Raw genomic sequence first — 23,862 nt, forward strand, 5'->3', positions numbered from 1 at the left:
TGGGGTAGCTCCTGCAGGCCCTACCCCAAATCCTGCTTCGCCTTCCTCCTCAGAGCTGGCATTCCCTCCAGTTCTGGGTCTTATTTCTCATTTAATGGTTCAAAAAAAGTAAGGAAGGAAGGAAAGAGGGAAGGGAGGGAGGAAGGAGAGAGAGAGAAAAAGAAAGAATGAAAGGAAGAAAGAAAAGGAAGAAGAAAGAAAGAGAAAAAGAGAAAGAAGGAAAGAAAGAAGGAAAGAAAGAAAGAAAGAAAGAAATGAAAGGAAGAAAGAAAAGGAAGGAAGAAAGAAAAGGAAGAAAGAAGAAAAAGAAAGAAAGAAAGAAAGAAAGAAAAGAAAGAAAAGAAAGAAAGAAGGAAGGAAGGGAAGAAAGGAAGGAAGGAAGGAAGGAAGGAACGAACGAACGAACGAACGAACGAACTTAGGAAGGAAATAAGGAAGGAAAGGCTACAGCCAGCTGTCTCTCATGGCCACCTGTAAGGGTTAAATTGTACTGTAGGGCTAACGCTTGGCTTAAAAGATAACAACTTTGTTCTGACACTGAAGGTCAAAAGATAACAACCTTGCTTTTACTCTTGTAAGTCATACTTCATACTCTTGTGAATCAGGCTTTACCAATGAAGGAAACAAAACCTCAAAAAAGAGCATCAGAGACAAGGTCAAGGAGATCCACTGGTTGCAACTTAGCGGCAGAAAGTCTAAAATAATCACCTCATTCGATAACTGTTTCTGACTCATCTGGCAACTGTTTCTAACTCATCTGGGAACTGTTTCTCTGTTCTGTTCCCAGATAATGATAAAACGATGTGATCGGCTTTAAAAACTCTGTACCCCAGCTGTTCGAAGCCACACTCTTGTCAAGAGTGTTGGTCCCGATCGGTCGGCCTTGCCTCTCATTGTAATAAACTTTGTTGCAACTGTCACTGGTGCCCATAGCATTCTGTTCCAGGAGTCGAGTGGATGCAACACACCCTTTGATATTTGAGGACTGAACAATGAGACTGATTGCGGCTAGGAAATCTGAAGCCATCTTAGTTAGAAGGAAAGAATGTCCTTGTGGCTGGCTGTTCTAAAAATATAGCTGTGCCCACATCTGGAGGGGAGGGATGGGAGGTGGGGGGTGGGGGGGTGGGGGTGGTGGTCAGGCTAGAGTCTGAAGAACACATGCCTGAATTTCTTGGTGAAGAGATGACCCCTCCCATTAGGGTCCATGGAAGAGGGAGAGGGGAGGGCGCCAAAGTGCTCCAATCCCCTGTGGCCTGGCCACCTGCCACAGTGTGGGGATGTGGGAACTGAACAGGCAGCTCATCCCTTCCTGGGTCCACCCTTACCCCTTCACCTGAGCCCTCCTCCAACCTCAGCTGCGCAGAGGGGACATGCAGGGGCCTGGCTAATGCTTCTTTACCCACCGCTGCCTGACCTGGGACCAACACATCACCTAGCCACAGGCTTCCGACCCGGGGGGGGGGGGGTAGGGGAGGATTTTCTGTCTGGAGTTCATGATGTTGGGTGGTATTTGTCAGTTTTATGAATTTATTGTTTGAGTTCTCTAAATGTGCCCTTTTGTACTGAATCTTGCAATTTTAGCTTTGCATTTGTTTTGTTAAAGCCCCCCCCCCCCCCCCCGCCCCCATAGCTCTTGTAAGCAAAGAGCAAGGAGGCAGGGAGTTCTGGTGGCGTAGACAGGGGGGGACAGACACGTGGCTCTTGTCCCTGCCTGCTGTTATGAGCATTCCCTCCCTGAGGCTGGGCCAGCACCTGTCATGGGGAGCACCTGCCCTGGATGTGTGTGAGCAGGGATGTTTGGCAGGGATATCGGTGGGGGCAAGCCAGGTGGGACGTGGCCAAACCGTAGCCCTTTGAGCCTCTACTTCCACCTGCCCAGAGCTCTGAGCCACTGGTCCTGGGCAGGGGCTCCCAAAGTGGCTGTAGAGTCAGGGTGTTTTTTGTTTTTGTTTTTGTTTTTTACCATGTCTTGAGGTTCTCCTGTCTCTGTGACCTGGCATCCCTGGCCCTGCCATTTGGCTGACTCTGCCAAGCAGATAATCTGCTTCCCCCAAAACACTGCCCACAGCGCTGAGCCTGAAAATAGCTGAGGCCAGGGGAAAGGAAGGCCCGGCCAGACGCTCTGGGACTCTGAATGGCTGGCCGGAGGTAGCTTTGACATTCCTGTAGTGGCCACAGAAGGAAGTGGGAATTAAGGGCAATTGCTGAGGATCAAGACAGCTGGGCACAAGCTCAGGCTGGCCTGGAAGCTGAGGCTGGGAAGGGCCCAGCTCATTCAGCCATTGAGGGTCAGAGACAGTGAAACTGAGGCCCAGGCAAAGAGCCAGGCACCCAAGCTGCCTGGGGGGGCATCACTGAAGGAGGAGAGTCTCATTATGGAGACACTTCCAGAAGCCCAGAGGCAGCAAAGAGCTTTTGCCTCCAAACTATGGCTGGAGAAGTGTCTGAGGCTGCACGACACTGGCTGGTTGGTGGCCCCTGCCACAGGCACCTGCAGGTGATGCCCCTCATTCCTTGTAGTGACAGCCCCCCGTGCCCCAACAATAGGGTGGGGGCAGCTCACCGCTTCCCCAGCAGCCCCTTCCATCACCCTTCCTGGTGGCCAGGCTAGCACCAGTACCTTAGTGTCTTGGTACCTCTCTAGCTGAGTGCCCTCAAGTAGGTTACTCAATCTCTCTGAGCATCTCTGAGTGAGTTACTTCACTCTGTAATAGTAATCTAGTTTGCAAGGTGGAGGTGCAATATCGTGATTTTTTTAAATCTAATCTCCTTTGAATTTTTTTAAACAAGTTTATCTATTTTGAGAGAGAGAGAGAGAGAGAGAGAGAGAGAGAGAGAATAAGCAAGGGAGGAGCAGAGAGGTGGGAGTGGGACAGAGGATCCGAAGCAGGCTTTCTGCTGACAGCAGAGAGCCCCATGCAGGACTCGAACTCACGAACCGTGAGATCATGACCTGAGCCAAAGTCAGACACTTAACTGACTGAGCCACCCTGGTGCCCCATTATTTTTAATGTTTATTTATTTATTGAGAGAGACAGACAGAGAGAGAGAAACAGAGATAGCATGAGCAGGGGAGGGTTAGAAAGAGAGATAAAGGGAGAGAGAGAATCCCAAGCAGGCTTTGTGCAGAGCCCGATGCAGGGCTCCATCTCACGACAGTGAGATCAGGACCTGAGCCTAAATCAAGAGTTGAATGCTTAGCCAGCTGAGCCACCCGGACACCTGTGATATTGTGGTTTATAAGAAATAGATTTGGTTATTCAGATGACCAAAATATATTTCTCAGGTATGGAAGACCAGCCCATTTCACAGACAGGGATGCAGAGGCCCGGTGGGGGGGGGGCGGTCTCAGTGCCAGCCCCAAGGCTGCAGATCCAGCCCTGGAGAGAAGGTTTCCACCTTCTTGAGGCTCAAAGATCACCAAGGACTTCTGGTGACTGGTGCCAGAGCAGACACCAGGGACAGAGAGCGTAGTGCAGCATGTCTGTGGGCATGAGGAGCACCATAGGTGGCAAAGTGCTGGGAGCACCAAGTTGGGTGGCCTGGACAGGGCTTCCCTGAGGCGGTCATGGCTCACAGCACCCCAAATTCAACCTGTCCCAAACCAGCGGGCGGTCTCCCTCAGAAACCTGGCTCTCCCCTGCATCTCACCCTTCTCCCAATCGCTAAGGCTTGTGGCTTCTACCTCCTTGACCCACTCACTCCGTCACATCCCCGCCACTGCCATCCTCCTCCACTCAGATGACTGCTTCTATTCCTGTCTCCTTCCTCCAGAGAGCTGTCATCCGATTGTAACCTCACCACCATGCTGAAAACTCTCTGAGGGCTCCTCATTGCCTTGGGACAAAGACCATAGCCTACACAGCCCTGCTAAGCCTCCAACTGCACACAGCTCCTCCTTGCCATGTTTTCTGCTTCTCTCTGTACCCCCACCATGGCACCTCAGGACCTTTGTACAGGCTGTTTCCCCTTGGGGCATGGCTAATGCTACTCATCCTCTGTCCCAGACCTCCTTGTCCTTCCCTATCCCCCCTCCCCACCCCAGAGACCTGCTAATTCCTGGAGAGCCTGGAATCTGCTATCAAGCTCAGAGGACCAGGCCCAAGCCTGACACAGCCCACCTGGACAGTCTGTCATTCTTGCACTCCAGCCATGAGCAGCTGCTGCCAAGTAGGTTCTAGACTCAGTGCTAAAAATACTCCATGACCCAGACAGGAAGGGCCATCGGGGACACAGCTGTTCCTGGGAAGGGCTGGCTGGGGCTGTGGTAGAGGCCTTCCCACTGCAGTTTGGGGTCCATGTTCTGGAAGTGGGTGGGAACTGAGCTCACAGACCCCGAGCAAAAGCCCCCAACAGAGGAGGCTCAGGGTCACTATGGGGAGGCCTTGTATTGTCAAAAGTAAAACACAGCTGCCTCCAACATGTACACAAACACCTTGTTTCTCATTCTTTGGGTTTGTTACCACAGGCAAGTGTTGGCTTTGGAATAAACTACATTTAAAAATTAGGTATATGGGGCCTTAGGTGAGCCTAGGTAGGTGAGCTCTGGTCCCCTCAGGGAGGGCTTCCTGGAGTAGGGAGCATTTCTACCACCTTCATCTAAGCTGGTAGGGAGGAAAATGAATGAATGGATGAACCAGAGATCTGCGGCAGTCCTTGGAAGAGAGAAGCCGAAGCCCAAATAAGAGGTGGCAGCAGCAGTGGTGGTGAGGTGTGTTGCAGAGATGAAAAGGGACTGGATGGGATGTCTGGGTGGCTCAGTCCGTTGAGCATCCAACCAGCTCAGGTCACAATCTCACGGTTTGTCAGTTCGAGCCCCACATCACGCTTGCTGCTATCAGCACAGAGCCTGCTTCAGATCCTCTGTCCCACCCCTCTTTGTCCCCTCTCCAGAAATAAACATTAAAAAAAGGCGGGGGGACTGGAGAATTCCATGGGAGCCTCAAGTTCCAAGTGGGCTGGGGAAGGTGGGGCTTGGATGACCCCAGGTTGCTGGATTGTCACTGGGGCTGATGATGGGGCCTCCTAGCATGTGAGGCCTGTAAGGAGGAAGGCAGGCTTGGTGGGCATGAAGGGGGTACTGTCCTGTTTGTGGGCACTAAGAGCCTAGACAGGAGATTTTGGGGTCCTCTGGGTGCCCCCAGATCTGGAGATGCTGGAGTTCCTTGCTCTGCAGCAGGCAGGGTTGCAAGGCCAGAGAGACAACTTGAGGAGCAGCGTTCACTGTCACCTTGCCCAGGGACCACAGGCCCTCCTTCAGCTACATCTTTTGCCCAGAAGAGAGGGTGGACCCAGCTGGCCCTACTGCTTGGGACAGGAAGCTAAATAGACGTTGGCATCCAGCACACAGCCTGCCTACATCTTTAGGCCCCTGGGACCATGTGATGCTCAGGACTTCTCTCCAAAAATAACTGTCTGCAGGCACCTGAGTCAGAGGAGAAATGGGCCTGCCCTGGACCTGAGACTGGACAGGAAAAGCCTGGACTGGTGATGAAGGTCTGCCCCAGGCCCTGCTGTGCCTCCTACTGGGCCTCAGTTTCCCCAGGGTTCTGAGGAGGGAGCATCTGCAGTAAAGTCCAGCCACTGTTCCTGTGACTGTCCCTCCAGCTGGCAACCCCCACCTACCCTGGGCTCCCAGCCTCCCGGGAATGTGCTTCTGGTCCCCAAACCAGGCGCCTGCCTTATCAGCCCCAATCAGAGGGGAGACAGACACCCCTCCCCTCCTCCACCCTCCGCTCCGCAATTGATAGCCCCTCCTATTAGCCTCGGCCTGACCCTGAGTGGAGGGCCCCTGCTAAGTGCCTGGAGGCAGGAACACCTCCCTTTCCCCATGCTGACATGAAACCTGACCTCCCTGGATGGCTCTTTTGTGCCTGGCAGGGCCAGCCCTGGCATTTGAGGTCCTCCATTCCCACCAGCTGCCACACCTCCCCCCTAACCCTCCACCAGGTTGGAGTCTACTCTGCTGGGCCCACCGCAGACCAGACGTGACCTTGGCCTGTTTTGCTGGAAAATGGAGGCTGCCCAAGGGGGGCTGTTCCCACCACCAACCTCTCAGCACCTTGGTCCAATTCCTGCTGTATCAGGCCAGACCTATTCTCACCCCTAAGCCAAATGCATATCCCCCTTCGGTGCTCCCAGCCTCTCCCTCCCCTCCCAGCAGCTCCACTAGGGAGCTAGTAGCTACTAGCTACTCACTAGGGAATCCCTCTGAGCGCCCTCATTTTCTTGGGATCCACCTGAAATAACTTTATCAACTGGTTATCCCCCTTTCCAGTCTCCTCTGGGGGACCTCAGGGCCCTGTCCAGGGCATTCCTCATCTTCCACACTTACGTCCACACCTGAGCTCCCATATTGGTAAGGGCACATCTGTCTGGGCACCTTCCTCTCCCTCCTACCTTCTATTATCCTGATTACAGAGACATTGGCAGGGCTGCAACCCACTGTCTGTTCCCAGGCCATGTCTCTGTGAGCTTCTGTCTTGCTCCTGATGCCCTTTTCTGGCTCAACTCCTGGAAGCCCCCTCCCAGCCTCCCCTGGCCTCCCTGACCAGGTCTGCCTTCTCTGATTGTTGAAGGCTGAGCTGCCCAGGCCTCGCCTCTTCTCTTCTCCATTTAGCCTTGCCCCTTGGACGCTTTACGCAGGCCCAAAGCTACAAATGCCACAGGTCTACGGTTGACTGGCATCCACAATTGGACTGCCTGCCCAACCTCTTCCCGAACACCATACTTGGATTTCTCCAGGCAGATATCACACAAATACCCTAAACTCAACAAGGCCAGAACAGTACTCCATCTGCCCGCCTTTTCCCCAAGTGTTCTTCATATCTGTAAAGGCCACCACCATCCATCTGCCCGGTGGCACAGACCTCTAAACCACCGTTGATTCCTCCCTCACAGCTCTGTCCAATCCGTAGACAAAACCACCTCTCACCCCAACCCCACACTCCAGGCTCCATGCTGCCCAAGCCACTACTGTGCCTTGCAGCCTCCCCCTGCTCACAGATTCCTCTGACAGTCTGTTGTGCTTGCAGAAGCCACAGGGACCTTTTTTAAGTGACAATCAAGTGTCACTTCCTCACAGAGACTTCCCCGGCTTACTGCCCGACCCTCCACTCTTGGCGTTATTTGCGTCATTTCCTGGTCCTGTGAACACTAGCTCTCATATTCGCACAGGTGTATGCCTGCCTGTCTTCTCGGCTACACCATAAGGGATAGCATCCTTTATTGGCTGCTGTATCTCCTGAATTCAGAAAAGCACCTGGCACATAGTCGGTGTTCAGTAAACAGTTGACTTAATTAGTGCATAAACGGAGTTCCTCTTTTCCATCAAAATGATGAGGCCCTCTCCAGCTTGTCCACTCGTTCTGGCCCGCGTGGGCACCCTAGCGTCCCTGGGGGAGACCTCCCACAGGAGTCGGCGTGGGGTCCAATGGACTGAGGCGGGGTCGGAGAGTGGACGTGGTGCTGAGCACCTCCTTTGTTGTAGGCTAGGTGGCACTGTCTCTGGCTCTCAATGGGGGAGATAGACAGGACCGAGTCTCCCCCAGCCCTAGGTGTACTCATAGAGCCCGGGGACCAGACACGTATTAATCCCGGCTTGCCCACGCTCCAGCGTGACCCCGCCCCTTCCGGTCTCGCTGTTTCTTGGTCCCGTCTTTTTTCCACTCGCGGAGTAATTTCAGTCCCGCCCCCAATACGTCCTTGCTATTGGTTCTCCTTAGATTGACGCCAAGCGACCAGTTCCTCATTGGCTACACGTTCTCCCGCGCCGCCACTACAGCCACCACAACAACCGCCACGTGCTCAACCGTGGGGCCTGCTCATTGGTCCCGAGTTCCGACCCGCCCACTCTCCTATCCCGCCCTCGTCTTCCAGCTTCCTCCTCCTATTGGTTACTGAGCCCAGGGACCCGCCCCCTACTCTGGGCGCACTGCGCTCCCCGACATGGATTGGCCAAAGTCGGGGAGTGAGGCGGGATTGGGAGGCGGGTTAAAGAGCGCGCAGCAGGTTGGGCCACGAGTGTCAAAGAAGGTTCAATGGCGTGGCAGGGACTGGCGGCCGAGTTCCTGCAGGTGCCAGCGGTGACGCGGACCTACACCGCGGCCTGTGTCCTTACCACCGCTGCTGTGGTAAGCTGGCCGGGCGGGTGGGATCGGTTCCCTGGCTGCAGCCCGGGAGGGGTATAGCCATGGTTACCGCTAGATTCCCCGGGGTCGCACCTGACGCGCCCCTGGTTCCGCAGCAACTGGAGCTCCTCAGCCCCTTCCAGCTCTATTTCAACCCGCACCTCGTGTTCCGGAAGTTTCAGGTGAGGCCACCCGCCCCTTGCACCTGACAGCCGGGCCCTGCCTGCCCCGCGCCTGACCGCCCACCTACCCCCTATCCCCGTAGGTCTGGAGGCTCGTCACCAACTTCCTCTTCTTTGGGCCCCTGGGATTCAGCTTCTTCTTCAACATGCTCTTCGTGTATCCTGCGCCGAGCGGACGTAGGCGTAGGGTGGTGGGCGGCCCGCCAGGCTGGGGAGCGGCCCAGCGGGGCTGGGGGAGGCCCGGAATGGTCAGGAGCAGGGAAACCAAGGCTCCTCCCGGTGGCATTTCCTTTACGGACGCCGCAGGTTTCGCTACTGCCGCATGCTGGAGGAGGGCTCCTTCCGTGGCCGCACGGCCGACTTCGTCTTCATGTTTCTCTTCGGGGGCGTCCTCATGACCGTATCCTTCCCAGGCTCTGAAACCTTAGGCGCTGCGCCTCTGGGTCCAGCCTGTGTAGGCCCTGGGGCCCGACATGAGCGCCTGGGCCCGAGGGGGACAGAGTCGTTCACTCCAGTTTAGGGTGAATCTAGCGTACATCATCTGCTCAGCTCCGGACTACTAGCTCTTCAGTGCTGTACGCAAAGTATCACAGGGTGATGTGGAGAGCCAGGTAGGGTGCTTGGGGGCTGAGCCCCGAATGCCAGTAGCCAGAAGAAACTGGGGCAATGAAGGGCAGTGTTTGGAGGCTGGGGCCAGGTGAAGCAAAGCAGATCACGTTGGCCTGAAGGCCAGAGTGTGGCTTTGATTGAAGGGTCCATCACTAGAAGTGAGGAGGGAAGGAAAACTGGGGAGGAGTCCAGGGGTTTAGGCAGTCAGAGGGGTCCTGGGCAGGGTCTCTGAGGCCTGCACGAGAAGAAGGCCTCCCAGCACCTTGACTCTGGCTCAGCTGCTGGGGCTCCTGGGCAGCCTGTTCTTCTTGGGCCAGGCCCTCACTGTCATGCTGGTGTATGTCTGGAGCCGCCGCAACCCCCGAGTGAGGGTCAACTTCTTTGGCCTCCTCACCTTCCAGGCACCATTCCTGCCCTGGGCACTCATGGGTTTCTCACTGCTGCTGGGCAACTCAATCCTTGTCGACCTGCTGGGTGAGCCTGCCTGCGCATCAGCCCCAACCCCCCAGAAACAGGCTGTCTGGTACCTGATGACCTTTGGGAGGGCTCCCAGGCTGGTTGCTGTGTCAGAGCACAGCACCCACCTGGAATGGACCTCTCACCTGTCCTCCCACTCCCACTTCCTGCCCTGCCAGCTCCTCTGTTCTTCTGGCCCCTTGAATAAGCCAGCCAGATACCTGCTTCACATCTTTAGGCCTGATGTACTACTGATGCTTGTGGGGGTCCTGACCAGGGTGGGGTTGGGTAAGTCAAGATTCCAACCTTCGCTCCTGTTCCTCCCATGTTCTCAGCCCATCCCCTCTCCAAGTCTTGCCCACTTCTGGGCCAGGTAAGCCAATCCTTCAGGGTCAACCCTGGCCCCACCCTGGGCTGGCAGTCTGTGCAAGATGTTGTGTACTCGTGTTCTGAGGCCTGAGGTTACTTGGCCTGGCTGGCCTCCAGAGCTGTGCGTGGAGTCAGGGAGCAGGTTGTGCTGGCTCCAGACTCGGGACTGTGGAGGGTGGCCTCAGCAGTCCTTTGCTCTCCTACAGGGATTGCTGTGGGCCACATTTACTACTTCCTAGAGGATGTTTTCCCCAACCAGCCTGGAGGCAAGAGGTTGCTGCTGACCCCCAATTTCCTGTAAGTGCTAGAGATGACAGTTATCCCCCTACACTCCCTCAAGATGGCTCCTGACCCCACTGGGGACCCCTGCTGGCCTCAGCTCAGTGTGGGCCCCTCCCTACAGGAAGCTGCTACTGGATGCCCGAGAGGAGGACCCCAATTACCTGCCCCTCCCGGAGGAGCAGCCAGGACCCCTGCAGCAATGACCCTACCCAGGGCCAGGGCCAGCCCAAGAAGCCCGTTTTCCTGGTCTCTGACAGACCTCCCTCCCACCCCTAACTCCCGATTTCAGGAGAGCAACCTGTCCTGCAGACTGGGCCTGTGCCCAGGGCCCACCCAAATAAACAGGATGACCTGCACCTCTTCGTCCACAGCACTGGCTCCCTGCCTCAGCTGGCCACACCTTTCCATGCTGCTGGCCCTGATGTAGAGCCACTAAGCCTGGCCTGCCCTCTCAGACCAGAAGGGAGGCCCAGAGTGGGTCAAGAACCTGCCCATAGTTGCCTAGCAGCAGTGAACTAGCAGATGGCACACTCCGGGTTTTCACTCTAGCTTTGCCAGTGCCTTGCTGGAGCCTTGGGCAAATCCCACCTGCACCAGATCTCTGCTCCCTGCCAGGCAGCAAGGGAGCTGGTCAGATCTCACTGGCTGGGGCCAGGACTGGGATGTCCCTGTTGTGCCAAGCCCAGTCTGTAGGGGCTCCTGCCCATGGTGCCCTCAGGCTGATGCCTCACTGTCCCTCATCAGCAACCAAGTGGACCTTTGCCCACTTTCCAGCTGAGCAGTTAATGGACTTGCCCAAGGCTCCATGAGGTCAGGTGCAGAGGAGGGCCAGGACTGGGTCCTCTGCCCTTTCTGCAACCCCAAAGCTTTGAGAAATTTTCACCATAGCAGAGCCTTGCAACGTTCTCTCCCTGATGTTTTTAGCTAAGGACCATGGAAACCTTATCTGATCGCACAGCTCACTTTTCTCTTTGGTAAAGCAGCCATCAGGCAACCTGGCCAACTTTCCTCATCACCCTAGACCAGTCCAAATTACAATTTATTCCTGGATGATTGGCAGCAATAGGGGCTCCTCCAGCCATAGGTCATCATGTTCGTGGGTGACACAAATATTCACCATGGGAGTCTAACCTTAATTTGGTAATGAAATCTTGCGGAGTAGCAGTGTAGCAGCATGGGCTGGCAATGCTCGGAGTGAGGGCTCAGCCCCTGGGCTGCCCTCTAGTTGTAGGGCCTCATGGACCAAGCAAACCCTTTAGCAATGGAGCCCACTTATTTCCAAGGCCAGTGGAGCCTGGGCCTGGAATCCTGCTCTTTGTTCAAGGCCTTCCAGTGAAGCCCAGGTGTCCCCTTGCTGTGGGGCTCCAGCAAGTTCCACTCCTGGATGAAGGGCAGGGGGCTTGAGTACAAACTCCCCGGGAGCCAGGAGCCGTCACGTCCCAGGACATGATCACAGGACCCCAAGTCCAGAGGGCTAGGCGCATCTACCCCTACATCCTGGCAGTCAAGACCTCAATTCCTACTCAGAGCTCTGCCCTTGCCCAGTGTGGGGGTCAAGTTGGGAGCCAGGTGCCATCACACTCCTGCCATGCTGCTGGAGGGCAGAGTAGCCCTGACATGGCAGGGAAGACCTGCCAGCAAGTGAAGGAGGCAGCCCAGTGCTTAGATCTGGGTCCATTACCTTCGTTAAGAATGTAGCTGTGCACCCAAGTCATCAAGCAGCACTCGCTCAGTGAGGAGACCCACATATGCCACCCTCATGGAGCCCACGTCCCTTCTGTAGAGTGAGGACACTTCCACATTAGACAAGAATGCAGAGGGGACACACAGCTCACTGGAGGCGGATCTGAGAAGAGGCCCAGAGCTTGCCTCCTTCTCAACACACAGCACCCACGGCCAGCACTGGGCAGGCATGCTGCTCCATGTGCCTTACTTCTCATAACCAACCTGGGAGAGAGGAGCTGGCCTGGGTGGAGTCACCAGCTGGGGGCAGAGCTGGGCCCCAACCACCTGTTGCACATGCACCGCTGCAAGGTGTGGCAAGAGCGTTGCACGCCCGCTGGAGCCTGAACAGCCAGGCATGGGCCCTTGGGCACCCAAGCTGGTAATGCCCCTGCAGCAACCACAAAAGACGGGGCTGCTGTAAGGGACTCCAGAGAAGCAATGCTCCTGGCCAGGGGTGGCACAATAGCCCAGACGTGCAGAGCCCAAGGATGGCAGGAAAGCCTGTAGCTCCTTCACAAGGCCAAGCAAAGGGGGTGGGGTGGGCCCGTCACTGAAAGGTAAGTGGGCCCCCCTACCCTGAGCCTCATGACCTCACTTGTCATGTCCATCAGCTGGAGGGCCTGAGGAAAAGCAAGACTGTGCTATGGTTGGCCTTGGATAGAAACTTAGCCCCAACCTGCCCACCTGGGACTCTGAGGCAGAGAAGGCTGAGAGGCCTGGCATGCCAGCCTTGGTCCCACACCACCCCAGCCAAGTCCTGCTCCTCGTCCCCTTTCTTATTTTTATGCTACCACCTTGAAAAAATGGAACATGACCTGTTGTCTTTTATTTAAAAAGTGTTGCTAGCCCTGCCTGGGGCTCCTATACAAAAACAAAACATAACCCAAAACGAGGCCTCTTTCTGACCAGAGACTTGGATGGGGACTGGGCTCAACAAATGGAATGTGCCCAGGGGAGGGTGACCAGAAGCCCTCCCCACACCCCATGTTCCTCAGGATGGCCCCGGCCTGCCCCTTTGCCTCCCTCCTTGCCAGAAGATAAAGGAGAGGCGGTCCGATCTTCTCAATGCTCCGTGGGAGCCATGCGCAGACGGGCTGGTTACCAAGCTGGGGCAGTGTTGGCAAGACGCCTCATACGCCTGCAGGAGGAGAGGAGGTGATGACCCGGAGCCAGCTTCCAGCCCTGGGTGGCTGCCCTCCCCTAGGGATCTCTAGCACAGCCAAGGGAGCGGGGACGGAAACAGGATACAAAAGGTGGGATCCCCAGCCCCTCCCTCGGCCAGAGCCTGTTCACTGCTTGACGCCCTGACAATGCCCTCTCTCCTGCCTGCTCATGTCTTGCCTATGTCTCCAGGGTTCTAGACACATAGGTCTGGGCTGTGGTCAGATCCAACCTGAGGGCTTAACTTTTGTTCCCTGAAGGAAAACCCACCTGGGGTCTAGATAGATTGGGACTCATCACCCAGGGCCTGCCTCTGGCCATGCAGGTACCTTCTCAGAACCAGGGTCCCTCCCCTGCCTGCAAGACAGTGGCTGTGTGCAGAGCATGCTGCCAGGGGCCTAAAGGGGGAGGGGTACCTTGTGTTCCTGTCCTGGTCTCGGATCTTCTTTTCCATCTCAGCGTCTGTCAGAGTCTCCAGCAGTGGGCACCATTGGTCAGCATCGCCTGTGTTCCGGATGGCAATCTCCACCGTGGGTAGGGGGTTTTCACTGTGGGCCGGGGGTGAGGAATGGGGGTTGTGACTGTTAGTTCACAGAGCAGCAACCAGAAAGGCCCCCAGAGACCAGTGTCCACCCCCCTGCCAGAACACCGGAGCCAGAGCATAGCAAGGAAGGCCCAAGCCTTTCCTGCTTCCTCTTCTGTCTCCTCCCTGCTGGGCCATTTCATGCCCAGCTCCTCAGAACAAGAGTGGTGTGGTCAACACCCACCATCCGAACCTCAAGGCAGAATCACTGGAGATGCCAGGTCCCCCATAACAATAGCTTCTCTTCAAAGCACACTCAAACAGGCCCTTTGCTGTCGCCTAGGTGTGTCTGGTCTGTAAAGGAGTGGGGGTTCCCTGCAGAGGTGGTTCTGTATGACAGTATTGCTGGGAAGGTAGGGGAGGGCAGTCTGCCCCGCTCAGTGCCCGGGGCTTGGATCCACCAGCCTTGATGCCTCATCAATGAAGGCCACTGGGCCAGCCTGCTCCTGAATATTCCATACATTTGCCCCTCAGTGCACTTTACTGACCCAACTAAATCCAGATAGCTGGGCCTGGAACCCTTGTCCCCTGACCACTACACTCCATGGCCCCTCAGTGACCACCCCAAAGGCCACCTATGCACCTATGCACCCTCTTGCCAAGGACACACAGCAGTAGGGGTGAGGGAGACACATGCAGAAGCACAAGAGAAGGGAGGACACAGCTGAGGTGCTGCCTCTCTGGGCCTTGATTTCCAAGCCTGTGTGACAGGAGGCTGAAGAGGCAAGGATGCTTCAGAGCTGACCGCTCAAACTCCTGGCCCAGGAGATAAGTCTCAGACTGTGGCCCTAACAGTGAATCTCTTCCACCCCCTTCCCCTTCCTCACCAGGCCCTTTCTCTCTCCTCCAGCCGGGCGGCCTGCACCTGTCTCTTGAGGCCCAGCACCCCCAGAAGGCTGGCCCTGCTCCACTGCAGCCCTATCAAGTGTCTGCCCACCTCAGCCTGGAGCCCTGCACAGCACAGTTCCCTCTGAGAAGACTGAAGGCAGGCAGGGCCCAGGGGAGGCAGGGTAGGACACTGACAGAATAAAAGTGGATGGACCCCTGATCTGTGGCCTTGCTTCTGGTACCTCATTTGGAAAATAGGAACAATTACAGGGCTGTGAGAGCTCTTCAGAGGATTACTATTATTTAAAACAGCCAACATATGTCCACTGAGGGGGCTCCCTAGGTGCCAGGAGCCTTGTCACGCAGTCTCCCTGGAACTTGTGCCCAAGGTTGTGTGAGTGGCCAGCTAGAGAGGGATGTCCACCCAGGCCTGACAAGAGGCTGTGCCCCTCACACTGCCAGCTGGCACACAGCAGCTGAGGGCTTGTTCTGGCTTCCCTTGTGTGCTAGTGTCCTCATCCTGATTCTCAAGGACCGGGAGCAGACAGGGCCCAGCCTGGTGCATGCACTAAGGCTGTCACCACAACCCAGAACTGCCCCTGGCTCCCCTGCAGAAGCAGGGCTCACTTCTTCCTGCTGAGCTAGGTCCCCAAAGCCCAAGCTTGTGCTGGTGACTCAGAGGCTAGTGACAAGAGCAGCACCAGCCCCCACCCGTGGTACCCTGGGGCCAACCCTCCTCAGCAGCTCCTGAGAGCTCTTCTCCAGCCAGTGTGGTGGTTTGGCAATCCTGAACCACCCAGCCACAGACCCAAACATCATTCCTCACCTCAAGGGCTCCCAGCCACCTTCCTTGGGAGGGCAGACATGAAAGGCGCCAAGCCCACGCTGAGGGAAGCAAAACATGTTTTCCTCTTAATTTAAACAAGGGCTTGTGAGTAGGTCCTGGAGGCCCCTTTGTTTACCTTCCCTTGGCTCTGGGAAGATTCCACTCCAGTGGGTTTGTCCTAAAATAAGAACTGCTCAATCCAACCATGTAAGAATGGGCCGAGAGCCAGCAGGGCTCTCGGGTTTGGGACAAACACACAGGCAGGGGTCACCTTGCCTCCCCCTCCTTTGACGGGATTCTGCATCATGGACTTCAAGGCTCCCTGTGATCCCAGATGTTCCTACCACCCTGCAGAGTCCAGGTGGGGACACAGAGCCTAGGCAGGGGAGGGCTGTGGCGGAGATGTCCGAGGGCCCAGGGCCGTAGCTTGTAGGGTATCTCAGTATGGGCTCACTTTTATGCCCTCACATGATACAAAATGCCAGCCAAGAACCACTGCTCTACCCACTTTACAAATGAGAAGGACAGAGCCTTCAAGGGAAATGACCTACCCGCCCATGGCCACTCCACTGGGAGGAGGGGGAGAGAAAACTCAACAGCACCCTCCTCTTTATGGCCAACTGGCTTTTGACAAGGGTACCAAAGTCCATACAATGGGGAAAGACCAGTCTTTCCAACAAATGGGCACTGGGACAAGATGACCTTGGATTAGGCAGAGGTTCTGTAGGTATCATATTAAAAAGCACAGGCAAGGGGTGCCTGGCTGGCTCAGTTGGGACAGCATAGGACTCTTGATGTCAGGGTTGTTGAGTTCGAGCCCCACCCTGGGTGTAGAGATGACTTAAAAATAAAATCTTAAAAAAATTTTTTTTAAAAGCACGGGCAACCGAAGAAAAAATAAAGTGGACTACACCAAAATTTAAAGCTTCTGTGCTTCAAGGGACACTGTCATGAAAGTGAAAAGACAAGCTACAACGTGGTAGAAAGTATTTGTAAACTGTACCTCTGATAAGGAACTTGTACCTACAATATGTAAAGAACACTTACAACTCAATAATAAAAATACAAATAGCCCAATTAAAAACTGAGGGACCTGAGCAGCTATTTTTCTAAAGATGATATACAAATGCCCAATGGCACCTGAGAAGATGCTTCATCATCATTTGTCAGTGGGGAAATGCAAATCACGACCACAATGAGATGCCACTCCCTCCCCCTCCCCCACTAGGATGGCGAGAATCAAAAAGTCAGGTTAACAGGGGTGCCTGGGTGGTTCAGTCGGTTAAGCGTCCAACTTCAGCTCAGGTCATGATCTCATGCTTCATGGGTTTGAGCCCCACATCAGGCTCTGTGCTTACAGCTCTGCTTTGGATTCTGTGTCTCCCTCTCTCTGCCCCTCCCCTGCTTGCGTGCGCACGCTCTCTCTCTCTCTCAAAAGTAAATAAACATTTAAAAAAATAAAAAAAAAAAAGGTAACAAATGTTGGCGAGGATGTGGAGAAACGAGAAAGAAGCCTGACTCTACTGGTGCAAAAGTAAAATGGTAGGCTGCTTTGGAAAGCAGTCTGGCAGGAACTCAAAATGCTACACACAGCTACCACGTGATCCAGCAATTCCTCTCCTACGATCTACCTAAGAGAACTGAAAATGGATGTTTAAACAAACACTTGGGACATGAATGCTCACAGCAGTGCCACTCTCCACCGCCCAGAAGTGTCAACCACCCGACTGTCTGTCAACCGATGACTGGGTAAACACAATATGGCACATGTGTATGACGGCACTGTACTCCGCCATAAACAGGAATGAAGCTCCCATACAGGCTGCCACACAGAAATAATGATACTAAGAAATGAGCCACAAAAGAGCATGTATTACATGATTCGATTTATACAGAGTATCCACAACAGGCAAGTTGATAGCAAGTAGATTAGTAGTTGCCCAGGGCTGGGAGACTTGAGGGGCACAGCAGCAGCTGCTAAAGGGTGTGAGGCTTCCTTTGGGGTGATGGAAATGTTGTAAAATTGTGATGGTGTGATGGCACCACTCTGTGGATGCTGAAAACCAAGGAACGGCACACTCTAGATGGGTGAACTGTACAGTATTTGCATTATAGCTCAATGCAGCTGTTATAAAAACAGACAAGCAAGCAAGCAAACCCTGCTGCCGTCAAGAGGGCAGAGTTCCAGGAGTAACCTCTGTGGCTCATGGTCAACCAGTCCAAAATGACCCTGGTGTCTCCCAACCCTGATATGTGCCAGTGACACTGTCTCCCTGTCCCCCACCTATCCCAGCCACCAGGCTCTCTGACCCTCTGCCCATCTCCAGCTTCCTCCCAGTCAGCACCCTGCCCGGCCACCTCACCCCAGGTTCTATGCCTCCTACCCGCGGCTCCCCTCCTCGCGCCTGCAGCCTCCAGTGCACTCTGCTAGATGTTTCTTCTCTGTGTCCCCAGCCTCAGGCACAGGGCTGGCCTGCAGGAGGTGCCAGTAAGTCTACTGATGCAACTTTCCAACCAGGTAGCAGCTCACAGGTTTGGGTCAATGTCTGACACTCCCACATGTTTTGCTCAGCCCAGGCCCTTCCCCTGGCAGAGCTCTGTCCCCCTCCTGTCACTCACTGTCACTCTGGGTCAGCTCTGTCCTCTAGAAGCTTGGGGCCCCCAATCTGTTTGTCACATGCGTGTCCCCCCAGGCTTGCCCACGTCAGGCCTGCCCGTCCCACTGCTGAAAGGAAGCAGCCTGCTTTCACTCCCCTGACTAGTTTGTGGGCATTCTGCCCCCACCCCCACCCCCCACAAATGTCCTGTGACCAGCAGCACGCCCTGCTCCACCATGGACACAACACCACCATCACCAAGCACTGCAGCCAGACACTGGGCTAGGTCTGGTGAGGGGGAGACAGACAGGACTGGCCTGCAGGGATTCAGAGCATCTACAACATGGGATGACAGAGGTCCAAAATTTAAAGTCCCTTTTAAGGAGTCATGTGACTCAGCAGGTGTCAAGTCTTGTGTGCAGTAGAGATCAGGTGGGGGCCCCTGGTCTGGCTCTCCATGGACCAAGTGGCCCCTGGCCGTGGGGACATGGCAGCCCACTCTACCTCCCCCAGGCAACAACCCAGAGAGAAGGGCTGACACTGATCTCCCCAGGGAGAGTTAAGAGAGCTCCCAAGGGATGGTGTGGTGCTATGGTAAGAATGTGGGTCAGGGTCAGGAGACATAAGTTCCAATCCCCTTCCCTGCTTGCCTTAGAAGGCCATAGTTCTGTCCCCTGAATGATGGAGTCCACAATAAGCCAGCCTCTGACCCTAACCTCCCCTTCCGGTCTTGCAAGCTCTATCCACAGCATCCAGCTGCCCAGACCACACACAGCACACACAATGGGCCAGACCTAGCCTGAGGAGCTCAAGAGGCCTGGTCAGCTGGGAAAACACAAGCAGCTGTCCCGATGCAAAAGAGGCACTGGGCTGCCTCCCAGATCCCAGGCAGGCTGTGCCCCTCCAACCTGGCTGGCCTGGGCTGCTGTGGAGGGGATGTGTGCCCACCCTGGTCCCCAGTAAGCCGCCCTGCCTTCAATCCCAAGGACATGAAACCTGCACACTCAGTACTACAGACTGCAGCAGGATAGAGGTCTGTGATGCTCCCTGTCCACCAAACGGAATTCATTAACTGGCTCCTGAGATGGGGTGGAGGGGATCTGCTATAAGTCCTGATCTGCCACCACCAGAGTTCCCAGGGGGTACAGCCTGAAGCTTGACAAGAGTTTTAGGATGACACTCGGGTCACCCAGGGGTCAGAGCAGGAGGGATGCTGCCACATGGCCAACACCCTCAGGGTCCTGCAGCAGGAATACTCCCTACTCCACACACACCATCTGCCAGTCAGAACATGGATTCAGGCTCAACCAGCATCTGAGGGCTCAGGTACCTGGGGTACTCACTCTCATGACCTGTACAACATCACCACTTCCCACCTCCAGGAGCATTCCAGGGAGCGGGGCCACCCCAGGCAGGTCTTCAGACCTGTCGGCCTTGGCTCAAGTACAGCATGAATGGACGTGCACGGCCACACCTCCAGCAGGGCTCTCAAGGACCCAGACACTACATCACAGCTCACTGACACCTCCTCCCAGGGCCTGGGCTCTGTCTGTGAAGCAGGACTACCCGGTTGGTAGGGCCACTGGGAGGTTCCGGGAAGGTGACATATGTGACATCTCAGACCAGATGCCTGGAGCGGGCGGTGCTTGGATCCCCACAGAACCCAGTGGTTTCCCAGGGCCGGGACCTCAAGCCCTGAGGGTGTACGGTCATTCCTTCTCTCTTGCTCAGATTTACAGGAAGCAGCAAGAAAGCAGTCTCCTGGGATTTCTGGGAAAACCAGCTGAGACACAAACATACTCACGAGCTCCATTAACTGTCCTATCTTTGCAAAAAGACCTTCGTACTTGCTCCTCATGTGCCATTTTAAGCTGCGGTCCTTGAGTAACGATCGCCAAATGTAGACGATGACAGTTTGATGACCGGAATAAATCCTAACATCCTGTTTTGATGCAGGGATACTCAGCGCCACCCCCAGACTGTACTTTCCCAAGAGGAAAAGGAGCACAGGGAACAGGGCCAGTTATGGTGGAACAGTCCTGAGGCGGGCAAGCTCTACTATCAGTTCACGTCCACCGCCCCCCACCTCCTACTAGGCCCACACTTTGCACTGTGGGGCCACCACCAATAGGAAGGCCATGTCTGCCTCTCTGGGAGCCCCTGTCCCCTGGTCCACCCACAGGATACCGGTCTGGAATGTTCTGTTTATACTCCCACCTTCACAGGCAGCCTGGATGTGGCTCTTTATCTTCTGCGGCACCCTATACAGGGGTCCAGTCCAAATGGGTGCTCACCAACAAGTCTCTGACTGGCAAGATGCAACAGTAAAAAAGAAAACTGCTGGAGGTCTCCTGACTCTTACAAGCTGGGGAGGGCTGTTTGGAGCAGCTCTTGTTTGAGACAGAAGGCAAGTCCATCAGATGACAAACCCTGGGGTGGGTGACCCAACCCTGAGAGAGGGAAAAGTCTGGGAGAATACAGAGGTGGCGGCAGGGTGGAGGTGTGGAGGGGCTTTCGGCAACAGAGGATGGTCCCAGGCAGGGGGTGGGGGTGCTGGAGGACGGAGGGGGCAGATAAACCACCTCCTCAGAGTCACCCCCACCATGATAAGGGTGGGGAGTCCTACCACTGAGACACAGGAGGAGGGAGGAACAAGACAACAAGTTGCCACTGAGCTGGCTGCGGCTGCCCATGGCCAGACCGTTTTTCTGGGCTCCAGACAGACCCGAAGGCATAACCACACACAGGGTGACGTCTTTTCCCCAAAACAGGTTTACAAAGGAGGGCGGGGCTTGTCTGGGATCCTACCTGAAGGCATAGGTCTTCTGATGCCAGCTCAGCTGTCCCCGAATGCTGTACGCGATGGTGGTGACAAACTCCCCGCCCAGCCCCAGCTCTGAGCACAGCTTCAGGGCAAATTTCTCTGGTGAGTTCTCCTTCTCTGACATGTCCCACTCAAACTGGTCCACCAGCGAAATGTTTCCCACATGGATATTCAGCTGGGACAAGAACCAAAGAACACAAGTTAAAGGAGTCAGAACCGTACCCTACCTGGAGAGGCCTCAAGGAGATGAGACAGCCTACTAGGGAGCCACCAGGCCGGGCTGGACCCTGCCCACAACTTACTAGCTGAGAACTGGGGCTGGCCTTGTCCTTCTGGCCACAGGTCCCCATCCAGAAATTGGAGATGACACCACGCACCTCCTGGGTGGCCTCCTGCCACAAGGGGCTCTGGCTCAAGGCCTGGCACAGCTACCCATCTCACATTAGATGCACACTCCACCTGAATAGCCCACAAGGTGCAGGCAAAGCCTGGGTGGGCAGCAGAGACCCACAGCCAACTCTGCCCACCACGCACCCAGCAGATATCCTGCTGACATGTAAACTACAGCCAGAAGAGGGTCCAGGCCCCGCCTGTGCAGCACCCAGACCAAGACAGAACCTAGCCTGTGCCCCAGGGCTCCCCACTTACACCTGCACTCAGAATCACCATCTTTACTCCTCACCCCACAGATGAGCAGGCCTGCTCTGAAACTGGGCATCACTGAGACACACAGGAAGGACTCTTGAGGGTCTGGCTGTGTCCTGGGGCACTGTATCCACGAGACTCCTCCTACTGGGACCACCCCTCACTGCTCTCTAGGTGAGCAGTACTGCTCATTCTACTGCTCAGTAGTACTCCAGGCCACAGTACTGCTCATTCACCCTACTGTCCCTGAGTGCTCAGCTCTTCAAGACAAAAATCAGGGTGGCCACTGCTCAGGGCTCACAGCCACTGGGGCCTTTCCACTGCCTTCAAAGAAGCATGGGACCCCACTCCCTGTCCCCATTCATGAAGCTCTGCACCTTTGGACCCTGTATACCACCTTCCACTCACTGCCAATGAGCCTGGGTCCTTTCCCATTTCTGTGTTCTGCTCACGCTGGGCAATGAATGATGGTTTACAGAATGGAGCTGGAAGAGCTGTCCCTTCCCCTCACAGGAAACGAATGCCCACTGAGCCCCAAGGGCACGCTAGGACCAGAAAGACATGATGCAGCAGTCAGCCCACAGAAAAACATCAAAAAGAAACAAACAGGACCAACAGGTGTAGCCATCCACACCCAGGCCCGGCAAACCCTGCCCCAGGTGCCATACCTGGCATGCCTGGTGCCATATCTTAGCCACCGTGTGGACTGGGTTGCTTGTCCCCTGCCGACTGGTCATTAATGCTTGCGTCTATTAAAAAAATACAGATTGTGTGCTTATCACGGAGAGGCACAGGGAATGCAATGGTGGGTATGACAGACAAAAAACCATCTTCGTGGAGGATGTTCCAGCTGGGGAGAGACACCTAAGCAAGTTAAATATGTGAATGCATGGTATATGTCATACGTCACCAAGTCGTAAGAAGAAAATGAAGGGAGGAACAGAAAGTACAGAGGTGGCCACGTTAGCCAGGAGGCCCAAGAAGGCCTCCCAGGGAGGCAGCATTTTAGGAAGAACTGCATGGGCAGAGAGAGAAGGCCATGTGGCTCCTCGGAGAGAAGGGTCCTGAGCAAAGTTGGGCCTGAGGCCGTCCTAAGGCCTCCAGCTTCCAGAGAGGGATCTGGAAGCCCTGTTTGGAGCACAGAAGAGACACTGGCTGCCACTGGGACCCTTACTGGAGGTAGCCATCTAGCTGTAGGGATGGTGGGGTGGTGAGGACAGGAGTGGCTGGACCCTGAGGAGGTGCAGAGATGAGACAGGGCCAGGACTCCCGAGTAGGCATGCAGCACAGGGGCCAGGCTCCCCAGCCGCAACCCGTATCACCACACACACCTTCACAGAAGTCTGCCAGCCCCATAGAGCCTGACAGCTAGACTTAGGAGAAGCACTGAGTCCTCCCCAAACCCCTGAAGCTGAAGAGAGTCAACCCAGGCCAGGTGCCCCTGTAAAGGCAGCCAGATCTGAGCTATAGTCCCAGAGACCCCAAGAACATCTATTAAGTGGCCACTCCATGCTAAGGCACAGCTCTGTGAAGACAGACACTCCTCAGATGCCATCATGGCAAAGATTCCTGTCCTCCACCGTGTCCCAGGAGCCATACAAGGAAGAATATCCTCAAAGAAGTACCCAACTCTCCTTGAGTACTCTTGACCAAAACCTTGGGTGTGACCTTCAGTTTCCTCACTTACAAGATGGGTGCTGTCCCCTAGGTCACAATGCCCATGAGGGCTCTGGCCTGATAAACACACCACTGTCCCACGGCAGCAAAGCTTCCCTGGGCCAGGCGTGTCAGACTTCGGTGCCAGCGAGACCTCACGCCAGAACCGGGCAGGGAACCCAACCTGGGGGTGGTCTCCCAAAGCCTACCTACCAGCTGACACCGTCCCACAGTGGGGATTACAGATGGGATGGAGGGCTTAAAGGGGCCAACAGCTGACAAGTGTCTAGTCACCAAGAAAGCCTCTGGTCAGGAGAGATGGTGGCAACCCCAGACAGGTTTTCAACTGCCTGACCACTTTCTGTATGGCTGCTCAGAAGCCCTGTCAGAATGGAATGGAATGGAATGGAATGGAATGGAATGGAAAGGAAAGGAAAGGAAAGGAAAGGAAAGGAAAGGAAAAAGGAAAGGAAAGGAAAAAGGAAAGGAAAAAGGAAAGGAAAGGAAAGGAAAGGAAAGGAAAGAAAGGAAGAAAGAAAGAAAGAAAAGAAAGAAAGAAAGAAAGAAAGAAAAGAAAAGAAAAGAAAAAAGAAAAGAAAGAAAGAAAGAAAGAAAGAAAGAAAGAAAGAAAGAAAAAGAAAAATTCTGAGAAAAATGTCAGGGATGCTAACTGGTCAGTCTCATGAGGACCCTGCCTGTGGCCAACCCCATCCATTTGGAAGCATGTTGGTGGGTGTGGCTAACCCCATAAGGCCACATCCCCACCACAGTTAACAGGACAAAGACACAGCACAGAGCAGAGTTCTCAGGGCCATCCTTTAGAGGGGACAGGCTATGCATGAGAAAGCAGGTAAGGCTCCCATTGCCCTCCATTTCTCTCCTATGAAGTTCCCCTTCTTTCTCAATTATGCCTTTTATCTTTTTTTGTTTTTTAATGTTTATTTTTGAGAGAGAGAGAGAGAGAGAGAGAGAGCGAGCATAGGCATG

At 54.9% G+C, this 23,862-nt stretch overlaps 2 protein-coding genes across 5 annotated transcripts in view; one reads left to right on the plus strand and one right to left on the minus strand.

The window, feature by feature from the left end:
- Positions 1 to 7,928: 7,928 nt before the first annotated feature.
- On the plus strand, positions 7,929 to 16,376 carry DERL3 (derlin 3). Of its 2 annotated transcripts, none has more exons than XM_049620521.1 (7): positions 7,929 to 8,135; positions 8,249 to 8,314; positions 8,398 to 8,471; positions 8,621 to 8,714; positions 9,202 to 9,397; positions 9,955 to 10,045; positions 14,350 to 16,376. In XM_049620521.1, the coding sequence occupies exons 1-7, from the start codon at positions 8,043 to 8,045 to the stop codon at positions 14,471 to 14,473; spliced, it is 738 nt and encodes a 245-aa protein (XP_049476478.1). In that variant the 5' UTR covers positions 7,929 to 8,042; the 3' UTR covers positions 14,474 to 16,376. The 2 variants fall into 2 exon arrangements, with proteins under 2 accessions (XP_049476478.1, XP_049476477.1); XM_049620520.1 differs by lacking the exon at positions 14,350 to 16,376 and adding an exon at positions 10,152 to 10,386 and having other exon boundaries at positions 7,996 to 8,135.
- SMARCB1 (SWI/SNF related, matrix associated, actin dependent regulator of chromatin, subfamily b, member 1) overlaps positions 12,551 to 23,862 on the minus strand; it is a 34,086-nt gene continuing 22,774 nt past the window's right edge. For all 3 annotated transcript variants that reach the window (XM_049620517.1, XM_049620518.1, XM_049620519.1), the window contains exons 7-9: positions 20,559 to 20,749; positions 13,333 to 13,464; positions 12,551 to 12,893 (exon numbers count right to left, since the gene is read on the minus strand). In XM_049620517.1, coding sequence (XP_049476474.1) covers positions 12,854 to 12,893; positions 13,333 to 13,464; positions 20,559 to 20,749 — 363 coding nt within the window. In that variant the 3' untranslated portion in view covers positions 12,551 to 12,853. The remainder of the gene's footprint in view (positions 12,894 to 13,332; positions 13,465 to 20,558; positions 20,750 to 23,862) is intronic.

The sequence above is a fragment of the Panthera uncia genome, assembly GCF_023721935.1.
Source record: "Panthera uncia isolate 11264 chromosome D3 unlocalized genomic scaffold, Puncia_PCG_1.0 HiC_scaffold_8, whole genome shotgun sequence".
In the NCBI taxonomy this organism is placed as follows: Eukaryota; Metazoa; Chordata; class Mammalia; order Carnivora; family Felidae; genus Panthera; species Panthera uncia.

What these genes read in the sequence shown, in the direction of transcription:
- DERL3 (XM_049620521.1), top strand. Translation starts at nt 8,043, where the DNA reads ATGGCGTGGCAGGGACTGGCGGCCGAGTTCCTGCAGGTGCCAGCGGTG. An exon ending in TCGTGTTCCGGAAGTTTCAG is followed by an intron (nt 8,315 to 8,397) that starts GTGAGGCCACCC and finishes CTATCCCCGTAG; the next exon opens with GTCTGGAGGCTCGTCACCAA. An exon ending in CTGCTGACCCCCAATTTCCT is followed by an intron (nt 10,046 to 14,349) that starts GTAAGTGCTAGA and finishes TCTCTCCTCCAG; the next exon opens with CCGGGCGGCCTGCACCTGTC.